Source organism: Narcine bancroftii, chromosome 2, assembly GCF_036971445.1.
Source record: "Narcine bancroftii isolate sNarBan1 chromosome 2, sNarBan1.hap1, whole genome shotgun sequence".
NCBI lineage: Eukaryota > Metazoa > Chordata > Chondrichthyes > Torpediniformes > Narcinidae > Narcine > Narcine bancroftii.
In genome coordinates, this window is record NC_091470.1 from 218,038,040 (window position 1) to 218,057,893 (window position 19,854).

Here is a 19,854-nt window from a genome sequence, read left to right on the forward strand (position 1 = left end):
AAATGGGGAGATATTGAACAGTTTCTTTTCTTCGGTATTCACCAAGGAGAAGGATATTGGGATATGTGAGATAAAAAAAAGCAAATTGGGTAAATATGGAGAATATAGTGATTATGAAAGATGTAGTGTTAGGGCTTTTGAGGAATATAAAGGTGGATAAGTCTCCGGGACCAGACGGGATCTTCCCCAGGACATTGAGAGAAGTAAAGGAGGAAATAGCAGAGGCTCTGACGGTAATTTTCCAAATGTCATTAGAGATGGGGATAGTGCTGGAGGATTGGCGTATTGCGCATGTGGTTCCGTTATTTAAAAAGGGTTCAAGGAGGAAGCCTGGCAATTATCGGCCTGTAAGTTTGACGTCTGTGGTAGGTAAATTAATGGAGAAAGTTCTTAGAGATAGTACTTATAAATATCTGGATAGACAGGGTCTGATCAGGAGCACTCAACACGGATTTGTGGCGGAAGGTCCTGTTTGACCAATCTGATTGAATTTTTTGAAGAGGTGACTAGGAATGTAGATGAGGGTAGCGTGGTGGATGTTGTCTATATGGACTTCAGTAAGGCCTTCGATAAGGTACCACATGGAAGGTTAGTTAGGAAGGTGCAGTCTTTAGGTATAAATTTTGAGATAGTCAAATGGATTGAACATTGGCTGAAAGGGAGAGGCCAGAGAGTAGTAGTGGAAAATTGTCTGTCAGGTTGGAGGCTGGTGACCAGTGGTGTGCCTCAGGGATCTGTATTGGGCCCATTGTTGTTCGTTATATACATTAATGATCTAGATGATGGGGTGGTGAATTGGATTAGTAAATATGCAGACGATACTAAGATAGGTGGAATAGTGGATAATGAAGAAGGTTTTCAAGGATTGCAGAGGGATTTGGGCTGCTTAGAAAAGTGGGCTGAAAAATGGCAGATGGAATTTAATGCTGATAAGTGTGAGGTGCTTCATTTTGGTAAGAAGAATCAGAACAGGACATACATAGTAAATGGGAGAGCATTGATGAATACAGAAGAGCAGAAGGATTTAGGAGTAACGGTACATCGTTCCCTGAGGTTGAAACTCATGTGAATAGGGTGGTGAAGAAGGCTTTTAGTATGCTGGCCTTTATCAATCATTGCATGGAATATAGGAGTTGGGAAGTGATGTTGAGATTGTATAAGGCGTTGATGCGGCCTAATTTAGAGTTCTGTGTGCAGTTCTGGTCGCCTAATTATAGGAAGGATATAAACAGAGTGGAGAGAGTGCAGAGAAGATTTACCAGAATGTTACCTGGGTTTAAGCATCTAGAGTACAGGGAGAGATTGGGCAGATTAGGTCTTTATTCTTTGGAGCGTAGAAGGTTGAGAGGGGATTTGATAGAGGTATTTAAGATTATGAAAGGGATAGACAGAGTGGATGTGGATAGACTATTTCTGTTAAAAGTAGGAGAGATTGAAACAAGAGGACATGAGTTAAGAGTTAAGGGGCAGAGGTTTAGAGGTAACATGAGGGGGAACTTCTTTACTCAGAGAGTGGTAGCGGTGTGGAATGAGCTTCCGGGAGAAATAGTGGCGGCAGAGTCAATTTTATTATTTAAGAAAAAGCTGGACAGGTATATGGATGAGAAGAAGATGGAGGGTTATGGGCATTGTGCAGGGAGGTGGGACTAGAGAGGAGTGTTTGGTTCGGTGCGGACTAGAAGGGCCTAATGGCCTGTTTCCGTGCTGTAATTGTTATGTTATGTTATGTTAATACTTCTCCCACTCATACACAGTGATTACATGATGTAATGTCCTATTTAAGCTTGGAGAAAATTAGATAAAATATTAAAGATGGGAAGTTTCAATTTGTAAAGATGTGGGGCCCATTCATAGAACTCTATCATGACGAGAAGAATTACCAATTTTGAATGTTCCAGGGATTCTCAGTCCGATGTCTGGAGGCCACTATCCGATCCACAATTTCTTTTTTTTAAATACGTAACCTTGATTAAAGGGAGGGGGTAGATTAGATTTAGTTTTGAGGCTTTTTTTGTTTATTTTTTTATCAATTTTTATTTGGCTTAACTTGGCAAATATGGGTTTACCATTATTATTATAGATAATTAATTACTTGTTTCTTATGTGGATCTAGGAACTGTTTTTTAATATAATTCCATCAATTTGTTTTTTATATATGAGACGACTGGTTATGTATTTTCCCAAAATTTTGTATGCAATTTTATATCTTAAACAATAAAAATATTTTAAAAATAAAGAAAGAAACTTGTCTACCTAAGCTGGTCCATTGAATGTATGTGGCCCATATCCCTGCTAACCTTTCCTATTTATGTTTCTGTCTAAATGTCCTTTGAATATTATAGTGCCAGGGTTCAACATTCCTCAGTAACTCGTGGAAAGTGTGAAAAATGGTGACACAGCGTAGCAGACAGTGCAGCATTGTTTTGGCGTCAGCGATGGGGTTCGAATCCCACGCTGTCTGCAAGGAGTTTGTACATTCTCTCCATGTCAGCGTGGGTTTTTTCCATGGCTCTGGTTTCCTCCCCCTGTTTCGAGAATGTACTGGGGCTGTAGGTCAATCGGGCGTAATTGGTTGGCATGGGCTCATGGGCTGAAAGGACCTGTTGCCATGCTGTATGTCTATACATCAGATGCATGTGTGAAATAAGAAATTGTTGACATTTCTTGTCTGCAAGCCTTCATTGGAACAGGATCTAAGACCTGACACAGAACAGCACAAGGTGGCACAGTTAATTTAAGTGGTTAGTTCTACTCTATTTGCAGTGTCAGGGGCTCAAGTTCAAATCCCCAGCTGTCTGTAAGGACCACGTGGATTTCCTCTGGGTGCTTGGTTTCCTCCCACGCTCTAAACATTCTTAGGGTTCATAGGTTAATTGGTTATTTTGGCAGCACAGACTTGTGGGCTAGAAGAGCCTGTTACCTGGGAGAATCTCTAAATTTGAGAAAATATTGCATGGAAACCGGCCCTGTCGGCCCATGATGTCTGCTCTGAATGTAATGTTCAAATCAAGCTAAAACTCTGCTGTTTGCACAGGACACATATCCCTCTGTTGCTTGCACATTTATGTGTCTATCTTCTTCTTTGGCTTGGCTTCGCGGACGAAGATTTATGTAGGGGTAATGTCCACGTCAGCTGCAGGCTCGTTTGTGGCTGACAAGTCCGATGCGGGACAGGCAGACACGGTTGCAGCGGTTGCATGGAAAAATTGGTTGGTTGGGGTTGGGTGTTGGGTTTTCCTCCTTTGTCTTTCGTCAGTGAGGTAGGCTCTGCGGTCTTCTTCAAAGGAGGTTGCTGCCCGCCGAACTGTGAGGTGCCAAGATGCACGGTTGGAGGCGAGATCAGCCCACTGGCGGTGGTCAATGGGGCAGGCACCAAGAGATTTCTTTAGGCAGTCCTTGTACCTCTTCTTTGGTGCACCTCTGTCTCAGTGGCCAGTGGAGAGCTCGCCATAGAACACGATCTTGGGAAGGTGATGGTCCTCCATTCTGGAGACGTGACCTACCCAGCGCAGTTGGATCTAGGAGCCACGTAAATGCTACTAATATATCTTCTTCCACCACAAGCCCTGGCAGCTATTCCAGGGTGCTGTTTTGGTCGTGCGATAAAGATATCATTGCACTGAATTGGTACAGGGAAGCTTCAGGGGAATGTTTCCCGGTTGAATTATAAGGAGAGGCTGGGACTTTCTTCCTGGGGGCATGGGAGCTTTATAAAAATCATAATGTGCATAGATAAGATAAATTGTCATAGCCTTTTGCCCAAGGTAGGGGATTCTAAATGTAAGAGAGAAGACATATAAGGACTTGAAGGGCAATTTTTTCACACCAAGGACGGTGTGTAAATGGACATGCTGCCAGAACAATAAGTGGACACGGGATCATCTATGATGTTCAAAAGACACAAAAAAAAACTGGCGGTGCTTCCATGGCTGCAGATGCGGACCAGGGACAGCGGGGAGTGGAGGCATAGCATTGCTCTGCAGCGTCCTGCTGCCCAGTGCCGATGAGGACTTTGTACAGGCTTTAAACATCCTGCTAAAGGGGCCAATGGTGTTTATTTTTAAAACTCCTGCCAACATGGAGGTCTCTAGCCAAGATGGTGGGGTCTACTCTGGACAGGGTACCACAAGGGGTTGCAGACTCTGGGGAGGGGGGGAGCAGCGGACCGACAGGGCATCAGAAACTGGGAACACACTAACCCGCTCACCACCCCCTCCACCATTGAGAGGGAGAAGCATGGCAGATGACAGACTAAAGTTGAGATGTATTTTTGCGTGGCAATAAAAGGAATCTTGATCATTTAGACAGGCACATGTTTGAAAGGAATATGAATTCAGAGGGAATATTTCAGAGGGAATATGGGGTGAACACAGACAAATGGGATTATCTTGGGTTGAAGGGTGTTGTTCTGTGCTGTGGAGTCTAGGAAATAACACTGACCATCTGAACTGTGGTGCTAGCTACACTTCACACTTGATTCCTCAGATTTCGAATAGCCTGGCCGCCTTATGTAGTGCAGCCCACTCATTGGAATCGAGTGCCATAAAGAAAAATGTAGGAAATATTTTTGCTTTTTATTTAACTTTGTGCTTTAAATTAATTATCAGTACATTAAGGCAATGGTGTTGGTGCTGTGCAATTGGTCAGCAAAAGGAGGTGTAGGTGCTCCTTCCGTCTGATAGCCTACAGGTGACCCATGGGCAAGGTGTAGTACCTGTTTAGCCTCCCAGTCAGGGTCACGTGAAGTCACGGACTACAGATGGTGGATGGTTTTTACAAGCAGAATCTACAAATTGGAATTGATGGTCATGAAACTAAAAATACTGGGCCGATAAAGCTGCTGATCAATGGCCTGGGTTACCCGTCCAGTAGGTTCACTGCAGTTGAAGAAGGCAACGGGAGCCAGTATTTTTCCCCTTGTATAATCATGAACTCATCATTGACTACAGCTCAAAGATGGAGCCTTCACCGAAGGGGAGGTAACAACTACAATTTGGAGGGACAGAGATGGTGACGGATGGAGAGACAAGATCACCCACACTGAATGGCAAGGCACCTGAGTGAATTACTTTTGAATTGGTTATTAGCTAGTTGTTATTTTGTTTGTGATTATGTCAGATTATATTTGAACATTAAAATATCACCTTGTCATAAGAGCAGAAATAGGCATTTGGCCCATCAAGTCAGCTCCGCCATTCCATCATGAGCTGATCCATTCTTCCACTCAGCCCCACTCCCTGGCCTTCTCCCCTTCAAGTCAGCTCCACCATTCCATCATGAGCTGATACATTCTTCCACTCAGCCCCACTCCCTGGCTTTCTCCCCTTCAAGTCAGCTCCACCATTCCATCATGAGCTGATCCATTCTTCCACTCAGCCCCACTCCCTGGCTTTCTCCCCTTCAAGTCAGCTCCACCATTCCATCATGAGCTGATCCATTCTTCCACTCAGCCCCACTCCCTGGCTTTCTCCCCTTCAAGTCAGCTCCACCATTCCATCATGAGCTGATCCATTCTTCCACTCAGCCCCACTCCCTGGCCTTCTCCCCTTCAAGTCAGCTCCACCATTCCATCATGAGCTGATCCATCCTTCCACTCAGCCCCACTCCCTGGCCTTCTCCCCTTCAAGTCAGCTCCACCATTCCATCATGAGCTGATCCATTCTTCCACTCAGCCCCACTCCCTGGCCTTCTCCCCTTCAAGTCAGCTCCACCATTCCATCATGAGCTGATCCATTCTTCCACTCAGCCCCACTCCCTGGCTTTCTCCCCTTCAAGTCAGCTCCACCATTCCATCATGAGCTGATCCATTCTTCCACTCAGCCCCACTCCCTGGCCTTCTCCCCTTCAAGTCAGCTCCACCATTCCATCATGAGCTGATCCATTCTTCCACTCAGCCCCACTCCCTGGCTTTCTCCCCTTCAAGTCAGCTCCACCATTCCATCATGAGCTGATCCATTCTTCCACTCAGCCCCACTCCCTGGCCTTCTCCCCTTCAAGTCAGCTCCACCATTCCATCATGAGCTGATACATTCTTCCACTCAGCCCCACTCCCTGGCTTTCTCCCCTTCAAGTCAGCTCCACCATTCCATCATGAGCTGATCCATTCTTCCACTCAGCCCCACTCCCTGGCTAAAGAAATTCCTCTGCATTTCTATGCTGAATGGATACCCTTCAATCTTTTTTAAAAAACTTTAAGTATTTTTTCAATAAGAATAAACAGACTTTTACCGAATAAGTAATCCAATAACAATAAAACAAACCCACCCTCTCCTCCCTCCCACAACGGATCCCTCAAGGGAAGCATTAAAAATAAACAAAAACATTCAGTAATTTACAATATTACTAAATTCATATTCTTCCTATAAGCTGTCCACATCTTAACAAAAAAAAATCATAATTATTATGGGTACCCTTCAATCTTGAAGTTGTGCCCTCATGTCCTTGACTCCCCTACTTTGTGAAACAACTTTGCCACATCTACTCTGTCCAGGTCATTCATCATTTGAAATGCTTCTATGAGGACCCCCTTCATTCAGGGGGCAGCATGGTTAGCACAACACTGTTATTGAGCCAACGATGGGGACCGGGGTTCGAATCCCATGCTATCTGCAAGAAGTTCATATGTTCTCCCCGTGTCTGTGTGAGTTTCCTCCATGGGGCTTTAGTTTCATCCCACCATACTGGGGATTATAGGTTAATTGGGTGTAAACGGGTGGCACCAGCTCGTGGGGTGAAAGGGCCTGTTACCATGCTGTATGTCTAAAATTTAAAATTAAAAAAATTTATTTTGAACTCCAAGGAGCACAGTCTAAGAGCCGGCCTAATATTCCTCATAGGTTAATACTTCATTCCAGGAATTATTATTGTGAAGCTTCTCTGAACCCTCTCCAAATGCCAGCAAATATTATACATGACAACAAATTTTTTCCCAAAAGGTTTACCTCCTGAAAACAATGAGGGGTTATGGAAGAACTGAACACAAAGATAATTTCCATATTTGTTATATCATGCAGGAAGTTAGAGAATCATTAAATGAACTTTTATTGAATTTGGCATGTTTAATCACGTAATAATGCTGACTCATTGCGTTAGTTCCACTGACCTAAAAATGTTTTGCCGCTGATTTTCGTTTGTACTCAGCATCTGATGCCTCTTGTGTTAGTGTCCAATGATAGTTGGCCAACATTGATGGATTCCAGTTGCCCTGATACCAATTTTCCAATGTCCCGGTGAAACCTTTCACCACGTTCGTCACTGACTGCACCGAGATCAGCAGGGAAGAAGTCCAAGTGCGAATGCAGAAAATTAATATTCGATGACCATGTTTCACTTCATGATTTTGCATGCTTAAAATATGACAGGAAATCACAAAAATGGGTTATAGCTTAAAAAAATCAGCACCTGACTGGAAAATTTTAATGTTTTTTTTCCCGTGATTAGCAGCCTAAAATACACATGGAATTGGGGGATGGTGGGTGGGGGCACCATGTGTGAAGAGTTTTGATGCTAAACTGGATCAGGTAGGATGAAGTCCACTGTATTGGCTTGTTGTTACATTCCTTCCCTCTTAGCTCCTGTGTCCCAGATTGGAATAAGATATTGATAGATATTTCTTTCTCTTGCAGGAGCAGATCTGCAGCCTGGCACTGGAAATTAGTCCCTCTGTGCTTGCTCCAACAACCTCATGTTTCTCATGAAAAGTTTGGCTTGAAGATAAAGCCTTGAACTGTGTTTCAAGCACTGGCTCTTCCCACTGATATATTCAAAACAGGACTAATGACTAAAGGCAGTGGCTTTGCATTTTAATGTGTTCATCATTGGATTGTTTGTTCATCCTTGGATTGTTTGTTCATCCTTGGATTGTTTGTTCATCCTTGGATTGTTTTTGGAGAGGTAAAATCATTAGTAGAGTGATTCTCTAAATTTTTCTTTTAAAGCCTGTGCCCAAATGCTCCCATAGTAATTGCTGGAGTTTCACTGTGTTCGCCCAATGGCAAATTGTCAGCATTAACATGCATGCTGTGAAGCTGTGTAACAAATATTCCTTGAAGGATTGCTTGCTAATACAGTACAGAGTGGAAGTGAGGATAGCATCATGTGAGATTTTTTTTGTTGTAGTTTGTGCTGTATTAATGCTTCACACTAAGATTTTTACTTTGGCAGATGTAATAATGACAAATTCAAATTGCAGCAACAGTATCTTCCTCCTGCCCCCCGCCCCCCCCCCCCCCTTAAATAGTAAATGCATTTTGCTACACTCTCTTGACATAAGTTTCATCAGATCTTCCCAGAACCATGATTCGAAATGGCATGGTTATTAGAATAGTGGATAGTGCAAAGTTATTATCACACCAGGTTTGAACCTGCCACTGCCTATAAGGAGTCTGTACATTCTCTAAGTGTAGCTAATACACTAACCCTCTTCTGTCTTCTTTGGCTTGGCTTCGCGGACGAAGATTTATGGAGGGGGTAAATGTCCACGTCAGCTGCAGGCTCGTTTGTGGCTGACAAGTCCGATGCGGGACAGGCAGACACGGTTGCAGTGGTTGCAGGGGAAAATTGGTGGGTTGGGGTTGGGTGTTGGGTTTTTCCTCCTTTGTCTTTGTCAGTGAGGTGGGGTCTGCGGTCCCAAGGAGGTTGCTGCCCGCCGAACTGTGAGGCGCCAAAATGCACGGTTTGAGGCGAGATCAGCCCACTGGCGGTGGTCAATGTGGCAGGCACCAAGAGATTTCTTTAGGCAGTCCTTGTACCTCTTCTTTGGTGCGCAGATGAAAGTTGTATACAGCTGCAATATAGCATGTCAAACGTTACACTCAATTCAGTGAAACATGAAAGTCTAAACTCACTGTGATTATTAAGAAAAATAGAAATGCCAGAGCAACTCAGCACATCTCGCAGTGTCCAGAGGACACAAAGATACAGCATATTGCCAGTGTTTCAGGCCTGAGCCCTTCCTCAAGGTACAAGCTCTGTCCGCTGCAATAGCGGGGATCTCCCTGTGGCTGCCCATTTCAATTCCCTGCCTCATTCCCATGCCGACATGCCTGTCCATTGGCCTTGCTTGCTGCCAGACTGAGACCACTCGCAAAGTGGAGAAACAGCACCTCGTCTTCCATCTGGGCACCCTCCAACCAGATGGCATTAACTTCAACTTCTCCGGTTTCGTCAGCCGCCCCCTTCCCACCCCATCTTTTCCTATGTCTCCTTTTCTCTCTCTTTCACGCTCTCTCTGTCTTTGTCCCTCTTGCTCTTTGTCTTTGTCTGTCTGACTCTCTATTTACTTTTCCCTCTGTCTCCTTTAACAGAGCCAAAACCAACCTCCCCAAACAATTCTCATCTTTCCTCTCTCCTGTGTCCCAACCATATCCAATGAGCACCTTTTGACTATTGATCAGTACGTCTCCCCCTGGCATTTCTTTTTCACCAGTCTTCTAATACAGATGCCTGTCTACCTTTTGATCATACCTCCTGAAATACATCGTTACCTCCTATGGACACTGCGAGACCTGCTGACTTCCTCCAGCATCTATGTTTTTACTATTATACTCAATGCACCAACCAACGAAGGCAACACACATCATATTACTTCTTTACCATCCTTCCTATGTGTTGCTGTTTTCAGAGATGAATGGGTTTGGTTCCCAAAATCCCTCTTGTCCTTCTACATTTCTTCTCAAGAGATTTGTTTTGACGAGGACTGCTTAAGTTTAACCTATGCTTCAGCATCGGTGCCAGAACAAATTAGCATGTTGGTGAGTGGGGTGGGGGGGGGGGGGGGAACAGTGCAACAGTTATAAACTCACTTGGGGATGTGGGGAGTGCTGTTTCCATCATCCTCCAGTGTAGGTATTGAGAGCACTGCTTTTATGGTGTGAAGCGTCATAAGCCATCAATTCTTGATGTACACTAGCAGTGCTGGAGGGGGTAGGGGTGGGTCTAAAGGCAAGTGATGGCTGGCACAGCAACTCGCTTGGGGGGGAATGCCCACAGATGCCACGCCCCTTGGCGCTGACCCTGGTATGCCTCCTTTTTCCTGACTAAAGCCACAACACCTCTTGTCAACCAATGTTCCCTAAACTTGCCAATTATCAGCCTTGCCCTTCAACCAGTGCCTGAACTTCTGCTGTCTTACCTTAGAGACCTCCCACGATGTGTTATCCTCTCCCCTGCAAACATCCTCTCCAAAATGACCTCTGCAAGTTCATGTCGAATTGCTCCAAGATTAGCTTTGCCCCAATTTAGGACAAACTTGTGAACCAGCCCCGTCTTCCTCCAAGTTGAGTTGAGGTTACTGCTCCCAAGGTGCTTCACCACTGTCACTGCAATCACTTGTCCTCTCTCATTCTCTCAGAGCAGGTGCAATGTTGTGCCCTCTGGTGGAGCGCTCAATTTATTGATTTAGGGAGTTCTCTTGGATGCTCTTAAAAACTCCACCACATCCAGTCAATATTAGGTTGGTTAAAGTTTCCCAACTTTATGGACCGACCTAGGAGGGGAGGCAGACCCCTCTAGCCCGGATAAGAAACCTGCATAGGAGAAGGCCACTCCGATATAAAACCTACGACCCAAGGACCTCGCTGCCACGTCCCAGCTTGCTTGGCAATGGCACACGAACCATGGGTGTAAAGGGTGGGGCCAGTACTGCGCACACTGCACTCCACCTAAAAGCTCCTTTGCGCAGGCCTGAGGACAGGTCCATGTCCTCCCCCTCCACGTCCTCCCCCTCAAAAGATGCTCACAAACTCAAGCTAGAATGCTGGAACATCAGAACCATGCTAGACAAGGCTGACAGCCACCGACCTGAACGTCGGTCAGCCCTCATTGCACATGAACTCCTCAGACTTGACATCGACATAGCCGCTCTCAGTGAAGTCCACCTGGCAGATGTAGGCAGCCTCCAAGTACGTGGAGCAGGCTACACACTCTACTGGTCTGGCAAGCCTTTGGATGAACGACGCCTATCTGGTCTAGGCTTCGTGGTCAAGAACTCCATTGCCTCCAAACTCGAAAACCTTCCGACAGGCCACTCGGACCGAATCATGTCCATGCGACTCCCCCTTCAAAACAAGCATCGCATCACCCTCATCAGTGTCTATGCTCCAACCTTCCAGGCGGAACCAGCAGAAAAGGACAAGTTCTACACTGAACTGCGCAACCTCATCCAACGCACCCCTACAGCCGACAAGGTTGTCATCCTTGGCGACTTCAACACTCGCATCGGCAAAGACTCAGAAACCTGGCCAGGAATCCTGGGCAAGCATGGTGTCGGCAAGTGCAACGACAATGGGCGCCTCCTGTTGGAGCTCTGCGCAGAACAGCGGCTTGTCATTACAAACACCCTTTTTCAGCAGAGGGACAGCCTTAAGACCACCTGGATGCATCCCCGATCCAAACACTGGCACCTCCTGGACTACATCCTGGTGCGAGAAAGTGACAAACGAGATGTGCTCCACACCAGGGTCATGCCCAGCGCGGAATGCTACACTGACCACCGGCTGGTTCGCTGCAAGCTCAACCTTCACTTCAAGCCAAAGCCCAGGAACAGTAAAGCCCCCAGAAAGAGGTTCAATGTTGGAAACCTGCAGTCAGACGAAGTGAGAGGAAACTTCCAGGCAAACCTCAAAGCAAAGCTCGACGATGCAATCCGCCTCACGGACCCGTCCCCTGAAACCCTCTGGGATCAGCTGAAGACTACCATACTGCAATCCACTGAAGAGGTACTGGGCTTCTCCGCCAGGAAAAACAAGGACTGGTTCGACGAAAACAGCCAGAAAATCCAGGAGCTGCTGGCAAAGAAGCGAGCTGCCCACCAGGCTCACCTTACAAAGCCGTCCTGTCCAGAGAAGAAACAAGCCTTCCGTCGCGCATGCAGCCATCTTCAGCGCAAACTCCGGGAGATCCAAAATGAGAGGTGGACTAGCCTCGCCAAGCGAACCCAGCTCAGCGCGGACATTGGCGACTTCAGGGGTTTCTACGAGGCTCTAAAGGCTGTGTACGGCCCCTCACCCCAAGTCCAAAGCCCGCTGCGCAGCTCAGACGGCAAAGTCCTCCTCAGCGACAAGATCTCCATACTCAACCGATGGTCAGAACACTTCCAATCTCTTTTCAGTGCCAACCGCTCAGTCCAAGATTCCGCCCTGCTCCAGCTCCCTCAACAGCCCCTAAGGATAGAGCTGGATGAGGTCCTCACCCAGGATGAGACATATAAGGCAATCGAACAACTGAAAAGTGGCAAAGCAGCAGGTATGGATGGAATCCCCCCAGAGGTCTGGAAGGCTGGCGGCAAAACTCTGCATGTCAAAATGCATGAGTTTTTCAAGCTTTGTTGGGTCCAAGGAAAACTGCCTCAGGACCTTTGTGATGCCACCATCATCACCCTGTACAAAAACAAAGGCGAGAAATCAGACTGCTCAAACTACAGGGGAATCACGCTGCTCTCCATTGCAGGCAAAATCTTCGCTAGGATTCTACTAAATAGAATAATACCTAGTGTCGCCGAGAATATTCTCCCAGAATCACAGTGCGGCTTTCGCGCAAACAGAGGAACTACTGACATGGTCTTTGCCCTCAGACAGCTCCAAGAAAAGTGCCGAGAACAAAACAAAGGACTCTACATCACCTTTGTTGACCTCACCAAAGCCTTTGACACCGTGAGTAGGAAAGGGGTTTGGCAAATACTAGAGCGCATCGGATGCCCCCCAAAGTTCCTCAACATGGTTATCCAATTGCACAAAAACCAACAAGGTCGGGTCAGATACAGCAATGAGCTCTCTGAACCCTTCTCCATTAACAATGGCGTGAAGCAAGGCTGTGTTCTCGCACCAACCCTCTTTTCAATCTTCTTCACCATGATACTGAACCAGGCCATAAAAGACCTCAACAATGAAGATGCTGTTTACATCCGGTACCGCACGGATGGCAGTCTCTTCAATCTGAGGTACCTGCAAGCTCACACCAAGACACAAGAGAAACTTGTCCGTGAACTACTCTTTGCAGACGATGCCGCCTTAGTTCCCCATTCAGAGCCAGCTCTTCAGCGCTTGACGTCCTGTTTTGCGGAAACTGCCAAAATGTTTGGCCTGGAAGTCAGCCTGAAGAAAACTGAGGTCCTCCATCAGCCAGGTCCCCACCATGACTACCAGCCCCCCCCACATCTCCATCGGGCACACAAAACTCAAAACGGTCAACCAGTTTACCTATCTCGGCTGCACCATTTCATCTGATGCAAGGATCGACAACGAGATAGACAACAGACTCGCCAAGGCAAATAGTGCCTTTGGAAGACTACACAAAAGAGTCTGGAAAAATAACCAACTGAAAAACCTCACAAAGATAAGCGTATACAGAGCCGTTGTCATACCCACACTCCTGTTCGGCTCCGAATCATGGGTCCTCTACCGGCATCACCTACGGCTCCTAGAACGCTTCCACCAGCGTTGTCTCCGCTCCATCCTCAACATTCATTGGAGCTCTTTCATCCCTAACGTCGAAGTACTCGAGATGGCAGAGGTCGACAGCATCGAGTCCAAGCTGATGAAGATCCAGCTGCGCTGGGTGGGTCACGTCTCCAGAATGGAGGACCATCGCCTTCCCAAGATCGTGTTATATGGCGAGCTCTCCACTGGCCACCGTGACAGAGGTGCACCAAAGAAAAGGTACAAGGACTGCCTAAAGAAATCTTTTGGTGCCTGCCACATTGACCACCGCCAGTGGGCTGATATCGCCTCAAACAGTGCATCTTGGCGCCTCACAGTTCGGCGGGCAGCAACCTCTTTCGAAGAAGACCGCAGAACCCACCTCACTGACAAAAGGCAAAGGAGGAAAAACCCAACACCCAACCCCAACCAACCAATTTTCCCCTGCAACCACTGCAATCGTGTCTGCCTGTCCCGCATCGGACTTGTCAGCCACAAACAAGCCTGCAGCTGACGTGGACATTTACCCCCTCCATAAATCTTCGTCCGCGAAGCCAAGCCAAAGAAAGAAAGTTTCCCAATAATACTATCCTATTATTCTTACACCTATCATCAATTACCCCGCACATCAGTATGGTTAGCTTAGCAGTTAGTGCAACAATGTTACTGCGCCAGTGACCCGGGTTAGAATCCAACACTATCGGTAAGGAGTTTGTACATTCTCCCCATGTCTGCGTGGATTTCCTCTGGGTGCTTCGATTTCCTTCCAAAAACATACAGGATTTGTAGGTTATTTGATGTATTGATAGGTGAGCTGGAAGGGCCTGTTACTAAATTAAATTGATGAAGGGCTCAAGCCCAAAACATTGGCGATGTATCTTCACCTTTGCTACATGAAGGTACTGTATGACCTGCTGAGTTTCTCCAGCATTTGTGTGTGCTTTTTTCACTTAACCATGGTGTCAACAGAATCCTGTGTTTTACCTCTAAATTAAGTTATCTGCTCCTCCAATTCCCATTGAATATTGGGGAGACTGTAAAAACTTTCAGTTAGTGCCTTTTTGTCCTTGCATATTGGCTTCATGGGAACAGATTTAGTTTATGTTCTTTGTCCACACATGTCATAATCATGTCCACCTCTAACAAATTTCCTGTCAGCTGCCTTCATTTATAGGCAGATAACTTTCTATCATGGCTAAATCCAGCATCCCTGGGCCAATTCTGCTAAATGTTCATTGTCACCCTTTCAAGGACATCCATATTCTTCTTAAAGTGTGGTGACCAGAACTCAATCCAGTCCTCCAGTTGTGAGCTAGCAAGAGCTTCAAGTAGGGTTGAGCATCATTTCTCTCCTTTTATACTTAATGTTTTCATTTCTGAAGCCTAAAACTCCATGTGCCTTGCTGGCACTCTCAGTAACTCCTATCACCTTCAAAGACATATGCATGTGATCTCATATTTTATATTAAATTGAGCAATTGTGTATTTTCTTCTTGCTCTTCATGTCGAACTAAGGAAATGTAGAAATGGCTGTCTGGCAGGTGGAGTACATTGAACCTGATCAGGGTGTGCAAAGAGTTTTCTGATAGATTTAGTGAATAAATACAATGGTCCAATGAGAAATTTATTTTTTAGTGTAAAGCAAAGTTCTTCAAATGACTGCCATTGGATAAGTTGGCAAGTAGTCACTCTGTTTATTGGAACCTTTTTTTCTCAACTCACAATTTAACCCTTTCATTTCAAACATTTCAAACATTTCATTTGCTTGACGAGCTCTCCACTGGCCACCGTGACAGAGGTGCACCAAAGAAGAGGCACAAGGACTGCATAACGAAATCTCTGGTGCCTGCCACATTGACCACCGCCAGTGGGCTGATATCGCCTCAAACCGTGCATCTTGGCGCCTCACAGTTCGGCGGGCAGCAACCTCCTTTGAAGAAGACCGCAGAGCCCACCTCACTGACAAAAGACAAAGGAGGAAAAACCCAACACCCAACCCCAACCAACCAATTTTCCCCTGCAACCGCTGCAACCGTGTCTGCCTGTCCCGCATCGGACTTGTCAGCCACAATCGAGCCTGCAGCTGACGTGGACTTTTACCCCCTCCATAAATCTTCATCCGCGAAGCCAAGCCAAAGAAAAGAAAGAAGAAAAGAAGGTTGCTTAAGTGCACAGTCATTTTGTGCCTAAAAGAAGCCTGAACTCTGGGTTGCTGTATTCACTCATCCAATTGGTAACTGGCATCACCTATGTCATCCTGCAGTATCTTTTGCCGTTTGCCGATGGTGCTTGATTATTTATAATGTGCAGCATGTAGTTTAAATATTGTCAATGTTAACCACTATATGTAATCTACCACAATATTCTAAATGGCAAATTAGTAGCTAGCACCACATTACACAACGTGTGTTTCAAGGCAGTAAGAATTTACCATTAACTGCTAATTGGTGCCTATGGTGTACAAATGATTGATTCACATTGTTTATCTGTCAGTTCCAGCTGTGGACTTTATATTAATAAAAAGATTAACTTCCGATATCAGAGCTAGGAGACCCTTTCCAAGTCCTTTCTGGTTATGCTGTTGGACACTGAACTAGAAAGAACACATTGAAATGCATTAAATGTTGAGGAACAGAGAAGCCCACAGTAGTCAGATCTTATTTGGTTCTACTCTGTGTCAGTTTTGTTCATTTTATTGTGCAATATATAGATCAAATGGCTAAACTATATAAGTATTATTTTTGGGCTGAAAGGAATCAAAAGTAGAAGTAATTTTTGAAATCGTATCCTTTGATGACGAGAGTAAAGAAGATTGGCTCCGTGTTGAAACACATAGTGGTTATTTGTGGTGGAATATAGTTTAGACTCAAATTCTGTCACAAGTGCGTGCACAATTTTGTCAGGGATTTACCGCCATTAGTCTGAATGTTAGTTATTTTGCTACTGGGATCTCAGTCCTAATGCATATGCATTAATGTCTCTGAGCATGTACAGTGGCATTGATATGTAAACAACTTCTGATGTAGGTGCCCCATCACCAAACATTTACCTTTCCCTGCCGCTCTCCCTCAGTCCCTTCCTTCCCCCACCCTTCCACATCTGATTCCCCCTCCATGTAAATGCACAGGACAGTATGCAGTTTATGACAGACCTCTTAATGCCTTTTGATCTGCAAGTCCAGGTGCATAGCTCATTAAAAGTGGCCACCAAAGTAGATAGGGTTGTAAAGAAGGTTTATGGGTATACTTGGCTTCATTGGTTGGGGTATTGAGTATAAAGGTAAGGAAATCAGGTTGCAGCTGTTTGGTTGGGCCACACTTGGAATTCTGTGTGTAATTCTGATTGTCCCATTACAGAAAATGTTGTGGAAGTTTTGGAAAGGGTACCGAAGAAGGTTACCAGATTGTTGTCTGCTTTTTGAGGGTATGAGTGATGGAGAGAGAATGGACAAAAATGGGTTGTTTTCTGTGGAGAGTTTGAAGGAGATGTGAGACCATAGAAGTTTATAAACTCATGAGAGGAATTGATAAGGTGGACAGTCAGAATCTTTTCCTCAGGATAAAAGTGGCACAAAGAAGCACTTAAGTTTATGGTGAGGGGAAGAAAGTTTAGTGGAGATGTTTGGGGCAAATATTTTACCGAGACTGGTAGACATCTGGAATGTGTTGCCAAAAAATGGTGATAGAAGCAGAAACAGTGCAGTATCTTAACAGTACAGTAAGAGGGTTTGAGATAGACACATGAATATGAAATTAGGAGTAGGATGGAGGGCCATCTATCAAGCACGCAGCAGAGTTTTAGTGATTTAGACTTCATGTTCAGCCCACGTTCCTGTGCTGTACTGTTCAATGTTCGATGTAAGACCAAAACACCAGATAGTTGTTATACCCCTTTGAATTCCAACTATTAAGACACGATCATCTTCACGGTCCTTTCATCACTCCCAGAGGTCTCTCACCTCCACAACCCCAGCCAGCACTTGCAGCTTACCTCCTTGCTAGTACTCACTCTGCAATGAAGGGAAGGCCATCCAGCAGATCAAACAAGGTAAAAATCTGCTGCCATCTGCACTCCACTGCAATTTGCACAATTTTATTCTGCAGCAGTAAATCCTTCCACAAACATTGTGAATCACCCTTTTAGCTCCTAATTTCTAAACAGTAATTTCCCTCCGTTTTATTTTGACATCTATTAGTCACGAGCCTGAATAAAATCAGAATTAAAATCTGCTAAAAATAATGGGCTGAAATTTGTGTGAACATTTGAAAATGGAGCTATGATGGATACTGTTATGATGTAGTTGCGACCCCCTAAATGAAAAGGTAAAAAACACTTACTATTCTGAACGTTGAGATCGAGTGAGACATCTCTGGTCATTGGAAGACTGCACGCATCCCATTATGTATAATAGGTGCATCTGAGTGAAAATGGTTGCCTAGCCCCATTCATTTGGGACTGGAGTAGGAAGTGGTCATTCATATCTCTTGGCAGATGTTCATGTATTGAGACAGTCGTTAAGAATGGTTGTAACAGTTTTGTTGCATAGAATGTCAATATCTGTTGGCTCCATTTTGTGTAAATCAAGTTCAAGTGTATTAAATGGGTTAAATATTTGAGTACTAGATAATGCCTTTTTGTTATCACTCTAGAAAGTATAGGATCTGGGATGATTTAAAAAATTTGGAATCTTGATTTGTGAATAATACAACAGAATATTTTTATACTAATCTGTGTTTTAAATGATCTATTATCAACTGATTCCAAATTAGCCATTCTGAATTTATTATTTAATAAATGGGTTGCTGTCCATATGGCTATATGAGTGCACATGAGTTCTGGTAGATTTTGTGATGAATGGATCCCAAAATTACACACGAGAAAGTTTGTTGAGGTCTGTGGTCTCCTCTACCTCTTAGAGAGACTGCACTAGGAGTTTGCTTCGTTGAGAACCTCAGCTCTGCCCTCTGCAATAGCGAGGATCTCCCAGTGGCCAGCCATTTCAATTTCCTGCCCCATTCCCTTGCTGACATGACTGTCCACGGCCTCTTGTGCCAGATTGAGAGCACTCACAAACTGGAGGAACAACACCTCATATTCCATTAAGGCAACCTCCAACCGGATGACATCAAGATTGATTTATTTGGGTTCCATCAGTCACCACCAGCAGCCCCGGCCCCCATGTCTTCTTTCTTGTAGCGCTCTTCCTCTCCCTTTCCTTTTCCTTCTGTCCCCTTTGCCCCAGCTCTGCATTCACAGGGCCAAAATCCCCATCCCTTTCAATTTTCTCTTAGGCTTTTTAAAAGTCTTTCTCTTCTGCTTAACCAATTATCATCTTTTGTCCGTTGCTCTGCACTCTTCCCCCTTCCCTCTGCTATTTCTTTTATTCAGGCGCTGCCTGCTTTTTCACATACCTTGAAGATGCACTCAAGCTCAAAACATCGATAACATATCTTTACCTCCTATGGACGCTGTGAGACCCGCTGAGTTCTTCCAGCATTTCTATGTTGTTCTCTACGTCAAAAGTCCATTTTACAATGTGTGTTTTTTGGGAAAGCAGTTCAAGCTTTATCTTATGAGAACAGGATAGCAGTTTTAATTCACTGGAAAATTGGAGATTAGCCCAAGATGGGAGTTCAACAAGCAACAAAATTCAAGAGCAATGTTCCACTAGAAGGGAAATGTAATTGTTAGCGATATAATTATTTGTCCTTGCCATACTAGGTTCTTCATTAATATAACATTTGTCAATTTAGTTGCTAAGGTTTTGTATAGTAAGATCATTTTCTATAATTCATATTCCTTGCTGGATATATTTTGCATTTTCATATCATCAGGTCATAAGATCTTCTGTTCAACACTTGACATTTACTGAATTCATTTTGTAAGTGGAACATTTTAAGGAGTGCAGTTTACTCGAAGATTTTGTTTAATGTTCTATCATTTATCCGCAATGATAAGATGATAGTAGTTGTACATCTGACATCAGGTTAAAGAAATTCTGATGGACAGAACTGAAGGAATAGATGACCGCGATAACAGCATCACCTTAATATAGCACAGCCTTGAGGTACTGAGAGTCTCCTATAACACATTTTTGGATACAATAGCTTCAGGTTTGCAAAATTTTTTTCAGTTTTTGTAATTATCAGAGAGAAAAGTTGTGAAATGTCTCCAAAATGTGAATCATGTCTGGTGCAAAATATATACATTGGGGTGTGTCTGTTTGTTATGGTTAATAGTTAACACGTGTAAACAAGTTCTCATTTATCCAGCATCAGAGTAGAAAATATAATGAACAAGTTACGATTAGCGTAGCGGTTAGTGCGACACTATTCCACTGCCAGTGAACAGGGTTCAAATCCGGAACTGTCTGTGAGAAATTTGTACGTTCTTCCCGTGTCTGCGTGGGCTTCCTCCGGGTGCTTCAGTTTCCTCCCAC

At 44.7% G+C, this 19,854-nt stretch overlaps 1 protein-coding gene across 2 annotated transcripts in view; it reads left to right on the top strand.

The window, feature by feature from the left end:
• Nucleotides 1-7,806, top strand: part of LOC138752606 (dual specificity calcium/calmodulin-dependent 3',5'-cyclic nucleotide phosphodiesterase 1A-like) — a 242,789-nt gene extending 234,983 nt beyond the window's left edge. The window contains exon 17 of one of the 2 annotated variants that reach the window (XM_069915385.1): nt 7,626-7,806. In XM_069915385.1, coding sequence (XP_069771486.1) covers nt 7,626-7,657 — 32 coding nt within the window. In that variant the 3' untranslated portion in view covers nt 7,658-7,806. Of the gene's footprint in view, nt 1-4,949; nt 5,043-7,625 lie in introns of those variants that run through there. The other variant, XM_069915384.1, reaches the window with a different exon arrangement.
• The last annotated feature ends 12,048 nt before the right edge of the window (nt 7,807-19,854 follow it).